Source organism: Rhineura floridana, chromosome 6 (genome assembly GCF_030035675.1).
Source record: "Rhineura floridana isolate rRhiFlo1 chromosome 6, rRhiFlo1.hap2, whole genome shotgun sequence".
NCBI classification, from domain to species: Eukaryota; Metazoa; Chordata; class Lepidosauria; order Squamata; family Rhineuridae; genus Rhineura; species Rhineura floridana.
In genome coordinates, this window is record NC_084485.1 from 88,205,374 (window position 1) to 88,217,911 (window position 12,538).

A 12,538-nucleotide genomic window follows, 5' to 3' on the forward strand; every position below is an offset into this window, starting at 1 on the left:
CTGAAATAGTCCTACATACTGGATCAGTACTCCTGGTATACGTTATATACTAACTTTCAGGGCCATAGTGGAGGAGATATTTGGCAAAATGCCTTGTGGTGGCCTTCCTCTTCCATCAGTGGCCCCTGGTGGGTTTATGTGGTAGTGAGCAATGGTGGCCACTATGCCAAGCAGTTACATTTAGCTGTCAAGTTAATGTTGCCACTATGCCTCCAATGTAATGTCACTCAAGGGCATTGTGGGAAATTTAAATGCAATGAGACATAGCTACCTGTGCAGCTTGGACTGCCAGGCCAAGAAATTTTAAATGGGGGCCAAGGCAGGTATCAGCAATGGCCCCTGCTGGAGTGCTGGGGTCCCAATAGCTGCCCAAAGATAACAGGTGCTGATCCTGCTAGCTTTTGTCAATGTATGCATTACTGAGGGCTCTGGCATTTCTGATGTCTGGTTTTGATTATTTACAAACAATTTATTGCTGTTTTCCATATATAATATTCATTACAGAGACATAATATTCCAATGCCATTGACAATGCCACTGAGTATCAAATCCTTTTTTGCATTTGTTCCAGACAGATATTTTCTCTGGTGCACTTTTTATCCAAGTCTCTCTCGGCTGGAACCTTTACCTCTCTACAGTGATCTTGTTAGCAGTGACAGCCATCTATACTATAGCTGGTAACAATGCTGTACAATAATAATAGTATAAAAAGCAAGAAATTCATTTACGTATCTGAGTAGTATGGGCAATCTAGATTTGACATTTGGGGAGGGTAGGAATGGACTTCTGCTGATATGAACCAAGCTACCACATTGTGGACTCAAAATAAAACACCAATAGTTAAATGTAAAGTTAAATGTAAAGAAATAGTTAAATGTAAAGTTCAGATGTCTCCAATCTGTGGCATTCATACATGAGTTTTCAAAGCAACTTTGCTGGCTGAAGGTCAAACTACATGTGATGCTCAGCTGTGTGAATATTTTCCCTGATGGTGTGTGTGTGTGTGTTCTATAACCAAAAGCAGTTGTAGGAAGCTGCAATCCAGAGTAGGGATGGAAAGATCTGTCAATTTCAGTTCTCTACATTTCTGCAGAAATTCACACATTGTTTTAAAATAAAATTCATGAAAATTCTTCCACATTTTAGTGCAAATTTCTCCTTATGAACACATTTTTGTAGGCAGCTTTGACTAATGTACACATTTTTGCAAGCAATTTCTCCCAATATAATGCATTTTAGTATGTTATTTTCATTAATATATTCATTTTTGTGCACATTTTGCCCTAATATATGCATTTTTTATAAACATTGCTTGGGTGAACTGCTTTGCAAAATTCAGATAAGTGCACATTTTGAAGGATGGCTGTATTTCAGTTCTCATATTGTTTCAAAAAGAACGGATTTGATAAATTCAGCTTTAAATACAAACTGATCAGATTTCTCCCGCAGCTCTAATCTGGACCAGGAAAGCAGGAAAGAGGGTGCTTTGCTATGAGGTCATTTTTCTTTTTTAAAAAATGCCCTCTCCACATTGCTGTTCACTCTACGGGAGAAAAGGTTCAGGCATGCACATCTTTTGCCCCATAGGGCAAAACATCAGCTCAGAGGAGGCAATTTTGAAGAAAAAAAACAGTCCATGGGGAAAGACTGAGAAAGACCCCTCCTTGCTTTCTGATGCTGATTACAGCTTCCTGCAGCTGATTTGAGTAACATAACAAAACTCCAGGGGAAAGATTCACATGATGGAGAGTCACAAGGCTGGCTCTAAATATGCAAAGCTTGAAGAAGCAGACATTTTGTTATTCCATTCATTTTGTGCTATTAACATCTTTGTTTTGTTGTTCATGTGTTAAAATCCCAATCGTTTCATTGATTAATTTATTAGTCATATTCCTTTTTCTTGCTTATTTTCATTGTTTGTTTTAATTCTTTATTTGCTGCCCATGGCAATGTGGCACAGAAGTTGCCTTGGTGGCTGCCCACTTGGCAGCTACAACTTTATTTTCCCCAAATGCTCCAGGTGTTGCGTTATCCCAGGCCATTAAAATGGCAGCCTCCACTGGTGGCCACCATTTTTGTCTGTGTGTGGCAACCACCATTTCCCACCACTACCTCCACAAAAACCTTTTTTGACCCTAGAGCTGCATTACCTTGTGGGCAACCTTTTGGGGGTCATATGCCAGTGTTGGATAGGGCAAGAGGCAAAGGTTGGTGGAGCAATGGATGTGACTATTATCTTTGCACAGTATTGTTTAGCCTTTTGATGTTTTACATTGTTTATATTGTTATTGTTTTTGCTTTTGTACATCGCTTAGAGTCGCTGGGTGTCCAGCCAGGTGGGCGACTAATAAATGGAATAAATACATACATACATACATACATACATATGCTGGACCCACACAAAAGTCAGAGGTTTCTGCTTACACGCCACATCTCTGTATCCTGCATCCCGGCAAGCAAGAAGCATTATCACAGTTCAAGAACACTTTCCAGTTAATCAAAAACACTCAAGGAGAGTGTGGAGTGGGATTAGTTTAATGACCAAAATTTAGAAGTATTGGTGATTAAGCCAATTCTTTTTTAATCCTTTCCACAGGTGGTTTAACTGCAGTGATATATACAGATGCTCTGCAGACGGTGATCATGGTGCTTGGAGCTTTGGTACTTATGTTTATAGGTGAGATGAAGGAGGAGTTGTATTGCTTTCTTTTTTTAGCTGATAGAATTATGCATCTTGAAGAAGCTCCAAAAACCATCTAGATCAATGTCATCTGAACTTCCACATCAAACCATTCTTATGAGGAAAGAGAAATGGACTAGTGTTCAGTTATGTGTCCAGTCTGGCTCATCTAATCTCTATCTTAGGTCAACAAAAAACATTAAAAAGTAATATAAAATATCAACTTTGTTTGCCCATAATGCTTCACATGGTTTGTTAGCCAGTGTGTGCTTGTTTGAACATCTGACCATGTTCCCTGCAGACTAACCATGGTCTGGCAACAAATTAGGATGTAAAGCCATGGCTTGCTGTTAGCTTAGACTTGTTTTAACTATAGTTTGGTGTCACTTTGTATCCAACATTCTTGCATAACCATGGTTTATTTGGCCACCCTAGCCTACGTTAGTAGTAGTTGTTGTAATTTATATAAGCTGCTTGCCAAGCTGCAAAGGCAAGAACAACTGGAAACCAAACCAGGTCTTGGAGAAATATGCCATGGCTTGTTTGCTTACCTGTGAGATGACTTGTGGTTTGTTGAATAAACCATAATTAAAAGAAACCATGGCTTAGTGCCATATGCAAACATAGCCATTGTGTCCTCTGAAAATCAATTAAACAAATAAATGGTCTCACAATGCTCCTTGTTTGAACACTACTCGTTATAGGAAAATTCACCAGATGAGAACATCATCTGCCTGGCAGAGATCAGAAAATTCTTAAGAGAAATTAATTTCATGGCTAAAATATACAGAAAAATTGCCAACAACATCCAGACTCCAACAGCACAGTAATATTTGTATTTATTAAATGAAGTTTCATTTCATTACTATAGACTATTATTGTAGGTTATTATAAGCTCAAATGAAAGGTTCACTATATTATTATCATCATATTGTTTGTAATATTTACCTCTATTGTCACTCAATAAATTGTGTTTATATTTTAAATGAAAGGGATTATGCTTAAAAACACTTCTAAAAGAGGGAAGAGTCAGCATGTACCAACTCCAAAAGTGCCTTCCATAGGGGAGGGGGCAAAAGCTTAAACCCCTCCTTCCACACACTGCAGTCTCAGTGGAAAAAATGCTGAAAAATTAATCACACAGAGGTAAAATCACATGACAAACTTCACATCTGTTTTGATCCTAAGAGAGTGGATGGAGGGAAGATACATGATTGAGGAAATGAATAAATGCAATGGTCTTGTTAACTAGACTGTGACCTCTTTCTTTTCAGGCTTTGATAAAGTTGGGTGGTATGAAGGTCTGCAAGAGAAGTATAGTAGAGCCATACCTAGTGTCATTGTGCCAAACACTACATGTCACTTGCCACGGAAAGATGCTTTCCATATGATGAGGGATCCTGTCAATGGAGATATTCCATGGCCCGGGCTTATATTTGGCCTCTCTGTGCTTGCCCTGTGGTGCTGGTGCACTGATCAGGTAATGTAAATCAGGCAGAGTCAGTCTGTTTGACAGATTTATCATTGTCCTCCACAAGAAGGTTTTAAGAATAGCTCTATCAAGTAATGCCCATGGAAAACATTGTGCTGGAATTCAAAACCCATGGATTTTTCAGTCAGAATGAGAAAATGAGGTCTTGATTTCCTTGAATCATTGCAGCGCACATGAATCATTTGTATTACATAGAGCAGCCTTTCCCAGCCATTGGGTCCCCAGATGTTGCTGGACTACAACTACATTCCTCATCAATGGTCATGCTGGCTGGGGCGCTGGGGCTGATGAGAGTTGTAGCCCAACAACTTCTGGGGGTCCAAAGGTTGGGAAACGCTGACATAGATTTTAAACATACATTAGAAAATTCAGAGGCAGTGTTAAAGTCTACTGGTAGGGGAAAAACAATGAAATGCAAAACTGAACAAGTAGTCCTAACTCAGCTCTATTATTTGAGGTAACAAATGGAACATAAACCCTCTCTAAAGCCAGTTTGACTAAATATGCAATTGTATACCAGAGTTAAAGTTCACAAATGATTATTTACAACACAGATTAAAAGTTTAGTTTCAGTTTAAACTTGTATTCATGAAATACATATAATTTAACTTAAGGGGTATGCATGGCTTATTTTTCTATTACTATATTTCACCTATTTGTTAGGCAGATATCAAATTTTAATTTGAGAGAGGTTTTCTCTTGAAGATGCTATACAAACCACCTAGCCTGGCCTTCCATCTTTAGCAGTTGCCATTTCTCAACAATTCAGCTGAAATTGCTTTGTTCATTTTGGTACACTTCTGTTACCAATAAAATGTGAAACAACCTGGGCAAATTTTTCTTATATAGCTGGTTCTTCTTTCAGGTGATTGTGCAAAGGTCACTCTCAGCGAAGAGCCTCTCTCATGCTAAAGGCGGGTCAGTGCTGGGTGGATATTTGAAAATATTTCCAATGTTTTTCATTGTCATGCCAGGCATGATTAGCAGAGCTCTCTTTCCAGGTATGTTTCTGCTGATTGTATTAAGCCTATGTGTGCTCTACGAAGAGATGGTTAGATGTAAATATGCAACCACCAGGGGACTCATCCAGCTATGTTATGAGGCAAACTTTTCTACATCCCCTCTACCTCCCATCTCCAAATTGGTTGTGAGTATGTAGTAAAATTGTCTTACCACAAAGATGAATACTCTATATGACGACCAGATCTTGTGGTTGCAAGCAGCTTGCAGTGAATTTATAAGCAGCAGTCACAGGATAGACACAGTCATCTGTAGTTGCCCTATATATGTGTGGGTAACATTGTCAGGAGCTCATAACATTTATTTATTTATTTATTTATTTAAACTTCTGTCTTATCCTTCCTCCCACAAGGAGCCCAGCGTGGCAAACAAAGGATAAAACAGTAAAACATCTTAAAACATCTAAAAAACAATTTAAAAATAAAACATCTTAAAAACACAGCCACTTTAAAAACATCTTTAAAAGCAATTCCAAAACAGATGCAGATAGGGAAAGGTCACTACTTAAAAGGCTTGTTGAAAGAGGAAGGTCTTTAACAGACGCCAAAAAGATATGGCACCTGTCTAATATTTAAGGGGATAGATTTCCAAAGTGTAGGTGCCACAACACTAAAGGTCTGCTTCCTATGTTGTGCAGAATGAACCTCCCGATAAGATGGGTATCTGCAGGTGGCTCTCACCTGCAGAGCACCGTGATTGACTGGGTATACTGTATAAGGGGTAAGACAGTCTTTCAGGTATGAGGGATAGGGAATTATGGCTTGGATCCCAAGCACAACCCCAAAATCATGTCTCCATTGGGCTTTTGTTCTCCCATATATGTAAACAACAACTGCTTCCTCTCTACTTCTAACAATCAAATCTGCATTTCTTTATTTATCCGCTACAGATGATGTGGGATGTGTAGACCCAGAAATCTGCGAGAAGGTCTGTGGAGCTAAAGTGGGTTGTTCAAACATTGCCTATCCTAAGCTGGTAATGGAACTCATGCCTGTAGGTAAGTTAATTTTATTCATTTTGAGAGGGAGGTGGACTGAATGGCCTGCTGATGAAGTGGGCTAGTGCCTAAAAGTGCTAGTGATAATTTGCCAATAAAAGTTACTTAAGCTTTCCTTATTGGTTTCTTAGGACTCCGTGGTTTGATGATTGCTGTGATTATGGCTGCCTTGATGAGCTCTCTCACCTCTATCTTCAATAGCAGCAGCACACTGTTTGCCATAGATATCTGGCAGCGACTCCGTAACAAGGCCACTGATCAGGAGCTCATGATCGTTGGAAGGTCCTTTTTCTTCCCTACACCATAGTTCATTTATCTAAAACAGTCATGGGTTGTCCCTAAACAGCCACTACTTAGTGCACTTGTCTGTGCATTATCTGCAGGTGTACCTGGCTCAGTTTCAGAAAGGCTTGGTGTACTCAACTACCAAAATTCCTTGTTGAGAACTTATTGTATGCCCTCCTGTTAAGGTCCTGTTGGAGCCTAAACAATCCATGAACTGGGACAAGACCTTGTGAAATGCTTACAAAGTTTATGGGAACTTGTCTCATAGGAAACATTCCATAGTACATATTCCATTCTGAGGGAAGTATATTTAGCTTCAGATAAGTGCTAAAAGCAGCTCAAACTGAGCCATCAAGTCTCTGATCCAAATCACTGAACTTGATCCCAAAGCAGATTTGGTTGGACAAATGTACATATCATTGCTCTCCACAACTGGTGTCCTCCTGTCTCCAAACTCATCTCTGCAGCTTGTGTTGTTGGCTGAGTGCTCTCACCATTTCAGGGATTGCACTGTAGCTGTCCAAGTGATTTCTGTCTGCACAAATTCATAGTGGCAGCAGATGCCTCATATTAGTGCAATGTGAACTGTCCAAAACATTATGCAGCAGCATGTTTACAGCTTTCTAACAAGATCCTTCACTTATCATTCTTTCGGTCAATGAAATATACTCTCTCTCTCTCTGTCTCTCTCTGTCTCTCTCTCTCTCTCTCTGTCTCTCTCTCTCTCTCTCTCTCTCTCTCTCAAGTCTAACAATGCTGAGTTTCCCAAAAGCCCATTCTATCAAGTTGTGTTGTGATAATTTTTCCCCCTTCCAGTGATTCACAGACAACCTCAAAAGTTAGATTTGTCAAGTTGTGCAGAAGTAACATACTTTGTACTTCTCTTGCAGGGTGTTTGTTCTCATTCTCGTTGCCATTAGCATCCTCTGGATCCCCATCATCCAGACAGCCAACAGCGGCCAGCTCTTTGACTACATTCAGTCAATAACCAGTTACCTAGCGCCACCCATCACTGCACTCTTCATCCTAGCAATCTTCTGTAAGAGGATCAATGAGCCAGTAAGTACAGAATCAATGAGGAGGTTCGTATGAATAATAGCGTCTCCCAAATGTCATCGTTTCATAGTTTTTAAGGGCATTCATTACAATTATATTGACTGACTTCTCTTGAATGCAACAACTGTGGAATTTAGCTGCGTTAGAGAACAGCATCTTTTAAAAAAGATTCTCAGGACTTTGATTACTGGTTTAACTGAACGTAGTGACAAGACATAGGAAGCAGGGGTGGGTGAGGGAAGGGGGGGAGAAAAGAAGGAACTTCATAAAGAATTACAAAAACTTATTCCCCTTGCCCTCCCGCTGCCTAAGAAAGTAATTCTTATTCTGAAACTGAATTTCCCTAGCTTTAATCTTCCAGTCATCCAATCTTCTTTGGTTTGAAATTTCAAGAGAGCTCAGCCTTATTATAGAGCCACGACAATGGCTGTATACTATAGGCAGCATGAATTTTTTCACATTCCGCTATGTTAAATTGAAAATACTTCCCCATGCCATTCTGTTGCTTTCCATAAGCTCATTTCAAAACAAAACCTTATAAAACTTATGGTCCTGAACTCAGAAATGGTTGCTTAACAACCCTCTTAATTTTCATGGTGATACACAAAACAGTCAGAGAGAATTGAGAGTTCAAAGTGTAAAAAGAGAGAGAGAGAAAACCCAGACCCCTTTTGGACTTTTTTCTGCCAGAGTTCTCATAATTTGTTGAAATTAATTAAAAATCAGCCATGTTCACAGAGTACCTGTAATCCTAATACTGACCTTGCCCCATACTCTGACCTTCATCTTCTGCAGTTTAAAATTTTTAAAAATGCCTGGTTGATTTTTAATTAATTTAAGAAATTTTACATTGAATTCAATGATAAGGCCGGGCATGCTCAGTAAGAATCAACTGTCATTTTTCTAAAAGCCGGACTCACAGCTGCTGGGCTTGCCTAATCAGGGGGCCACATCCACACCAGAACTTTATTTCACTTGAGACAGTCATGGCTTCCCCCAGGGAATCGGGAAGTGTAGTTTGTGAAGGGTGCTGAAAAGAGACTCCTATTCCACTGACAGAGCTGCAGTGGCCAGAGTGGTTTAACAGTCAACCACTCTGATTGAAGCTGTGAGAGGGGAACAGGGCATCTCCTAGCAACTCTCAGCACCCTTCACTAACTACACTTCCCAGGATTCTTTGGGAGAAGCCATGTCTGTCTAAAGTGAAATAAAGGTCTGGTGTGGATGTAGCCAGGAACAGCTTTGGTTTAAATTTGGGTGGGAGGCTACATGTGCCTGCTGTAGAATAAAAAGGTGGGGGAAACCCTGAAAAGCAATGATACCATTCACAATGTTTTCCTTTTGGAAAGGAAAGACCTTCTCCTCCCCTTTCCTCCCTCCCCCTCCCCTTCCTGCCCACCCTGTCTAATTCTGTTGCACTGGAGCACAGTATTCAGTGAATTCATTACCTATGCTATCTTTTAAATGTAACTAGTGTCATGGGAACCACTCCAGAGGTTCCCATTGTCCTCCTGCAACACTTAAAGGCTTACAACTATGTGCATTTATACCATGAAAAATCTCTGCCTGGACAGAATTGAGACCAAAATTTTGTGTTAACGACTCATGCAGTTGGTCCCACTCATGTGGCTGTATGCCTTTAAATATAAAACTAGAGCTGTAGGACAAACCAGGCCTGTAGCTGGGGAGGAGAATGGAGGCACCCCCCCAAAGATTTTGGGGGAAATTGTCATCTTTTTAATTTGTGACATAAAAGTCAATGACAACCTTCATTTAAAGAATGACAGATTGTTTTAAGAACAGGAGCAATTTAAAAACGGGTCCCTCTGAAAAATTCATTGAATAAGGCAGGGTGGATGCGCAACAAAATCCTCATCTGGAAGGGCCCCCAAAGTCAGCTTACTCAAAATTTTCCCTGAGGGTGGATTCTTCATGATCACAATAACTCAGCAATTACTTAAGGAATCCAGAAAACAGCCTAAACAGTGACATGACCAGTGAAGAGTTAAATATTAGAACTTTGTATTATGGGCTACAGTTAAACTCCAGCCCTTGAACTTTCATTTGCTCTGTTTCATTTTCATTTGTGTTCTCTATCCAGCCAGCAATAAATGTTTGTTTGTCTGCAGTAAAAAGTAAGAGTTTGTTTATTCTGCAATTAGCATAATGAATAGAGTAGGATTGGATGCTTATTGCTAAAGGGTCAAATAAAGAGATACCTGATTTGAAAATATGGCTACCCTTTACTCTTTTAGAACACTCACTATACTTACGATCCAAGTGGCTATTTTCCTTCTTTTTCCTGAGAATGTGATGGCAAAGAATGAAAACAGCCCTAGAGGAATAGAAATATTGCTGTGTACGCTATTGTTAGCTAGCTAGCTGGCTAGCCATCTAAGCTGTAAATCAGGCCTATTTTCTGATTTTCCCAATATGTGCAGCTCAGCAAGAGGCCTTTTCAGGGTCTGTGGACCAAAAATCAACCCAGCCACCAGTAAAATAAAAATCCACTTGCTTTTCACAATTTGTTTCCATTGCTTAGTTAGTCCTTTATATAGCAGCCAGTTAAAAAGGTTTCCCTTGATTGTCCAACAGAAAGGAAAATCTAAAGGTCAGGAACAAGGCTAGAAGGAGGAACTAGAAGGAGGAGTTAACAAACATACCCTAAAGTATTTATTTTCTCTCTGCCCTTCCCTAAACTTGTAGTGTGGACAAGTTTGTTTTTTGTGTGGAAACTAAAACTGAGATACCTAATGCAGGATTAAAGCCAAGCTCAGGAGATTACTGTCATTACCAAAAAAAGTTCAGTTCATGAAGAATTAGAACACAGAGACAGACCACGGGTGAAAGGAGTCTGTAGCTATAGGCAAAGTCAAGCTTTTGAGTCTGGTATTCCTGGGGATCTCTCAGAAAAGGGTGAGACAATTCAACTGATTAAACACACACTCTGGATGGAGAAGGAATGAAGGGGAAGATCACTGCCTTTTCCTTCCTGTGGTCTGGCCCTCACATCCTCTCCGCTAGTGGAGGGGGTGCTGGTGCTATGTTTCTTTCCCCCCATGCCCCACCTAGAAATGTGGCTGCCCACCTTACAAGGAAGGCTGGCTGCAGGGCTGGGATAAACTGTCAGAAAATCTGTTCTGAAGGCACTACTTTAATTTTTAAAAGGCACTTGGATTGGTGCATAGGCAAAAAGTTGGAGTAGCCAAACACTTATTAGTCTAGGAATGTGCTTTATATAATCAGAACCTAGAGAGTTACGTTGAATTTGAAATAAGGTTTTCTAGGCATGGCAATCTATTTATTAGGTGTCAATGACTCTCATGAATAAATATAAGTTAAAATGTAAATGTGATATGGTGTAATTATAACTAAAGACATCTTGAGTCCCTCTCCCAATAAAGGAATAAATTGGATCATGTTCATTTACCAGATTGGAACATAACAATAAAATCTTTAAACAAGTTGATGTTTCCAACTCTTCCACTCAGATTTCGTCACCCGCATCTCCCTATGTTTTCTTCTCAGGGAGCTTTCTGGGGATTGATGTTTGGGCTAGCAGTCGGAGTCATACGGATGGTCATGGAGTTCATCTACATGGTGCCCTCCTGTGGTGAGGAGGACCAAAGGCCAGCTGTGTTGAAAGATTTGCACTATTTGTACTTTGCTATCATCCTGTGTGTATTAACAGCAGTTGTCATCGTCTTTGTTAGCCTCTGCACACCACCAATCCCAGAGGAAAATGTAAGTGACTTTCAAAATTGAATATTCTTTTTGAAAACAATCTCCACTCGCTTTGATTTCCTAAAGGCTGTTGTATTTTGGACCTCAGTACTATTGTAAACAAGCTGGCCCTACAAAGAAGTCCTTCTTTAAAACCAACTCATTTTCCATGTATTATAGGGTTAAACATTCTTTAGGTTCAGTGAGCACTGGAAATGGAGAGCAGGCTTCCATGCTGTGAGAACAATACAGTGCATCCTATCAAGGAAAGAGGCAAGCAGTGGAGAAGAAATCATATTAGAATGGGCTGCTGAGGAGGGAATGTAATGGCTCTAATTGAACCCTCTCTCATATTTCAGCAGAGATGGCATCAATCTTGTAAGCTAACAAGATTAATATTGTTGGAGCCCTGGCATTTAGAAAGAACATTCCATCCCAAAGTGATCCCAATTACATTGAACAACTGAGGTTTGACAGCAAAGAACTTTATTTCATTTGCTACATAAAACAGGCAAAAAACATTTTCTTTCAGTGAGTACTTCAAGTAATACTTTGAATACTTACTCATATCACTAGTTTTTCCAAAAGCAGTCCATTCCTGATTTTGCTGGTCCAACTTTGTGAAAAGAGTTTTACCTTAGTTTTAGATTATGGTGTCCCCATAATCTACTGTAGGCAAGATTCCTGAAAAATCTGTTATGGGCACCTCACAACTGTCATAAGAACATAAGAAGAGCCTGCTGAATCAGGCCAGTGGCCCATCTAGTCCAGCATCCTGTTCTCACAGTGGCCAACCAGGTGCCTGGGGGAAGCCCGCAAGCAGGACCCGAGTGCAAGAACACTCTCCCCTCCTGAGGCTTCCGGCAACTGGTTTTCAGAAGCATGCTGCCTCTGACTAGGGTGGCAGAGCACAGCCATCATGGCCATTGATAGCCCTGTCCATATCTGATGATGCATTCCTGTTACTTCACAGATTCTCAGGTCAGCCCAGAAAGCCTGATATGTTAGGCTGAACTCAAGTCAGTCTTTTGTGTTTGACAGTATGTTTCAGCTGTATTTTTTTAAGTTCTAAGACAGAAGGGTAGGGACGAGCCAGGTTTGGATGACCAAACTGATATGTTGAGAATCTAGGGTAAGTGGATCTATACTATGTGATGAAGCAATTGTGTGCTTGATGTATTCCTATTCCACGTATGATTCACCTAGAGATGACAGGGAATTCTGACAGAAATGGCAACAGGAGTGGAAATTGCTCATGCTTGCTTATTCATCCCATGTCCAGAAT

The 12,538-nt window shown here is 40.1% G+C and overlaps 1 protein-coding gene across 6 annotated transcripts in view; it reads left to right on the top strand.

Moving 5' to 3' along the window:
• SLC5A9 (solute carrier family 5 member 9) overlaps window positions 1-12,538 on the top strand; it is a 69,825-nt gene that overhangs the window by 34,333 nt on the left and 22,954 nt on the right. For all 6 annotated transcript variants that reach the window (XM_061630452.1, XM_061630449.1, XM_061630446.1 and 3 more), the window contains 8 exons: window positions 572-677; window positions 2,597-2,677; window positions 3,955-4,160; window positions 5,038-5,173; window positions 6,082-6,189; window positions 6,321-6,471; window positions 7,365-7,533; window positions 11,059-11,274. In XM_061630452.1, coding sequence (XP_061486436.1) covers window positions 572-677; window positions 2,597-2,677; window positions 3,955-4,160; window positions 5,038-5,173; window positions 6,082-6,189; window positions 6,321-6,471; window positions 7,365-7,533; window positions 11,059-11,274 — 1,173 coding nt within the window. The remainder of the gene's footprint in view (window positions 1-571; window positions 678-2,596; window positions 2,678-3,954; window positions 4,161-5,037; window positions 5,174-6,081; window positions 6,190-6,320; window positions 6,472-7,364; window positions 7,534-11,058; window positions 11,275-12,538) is intronic.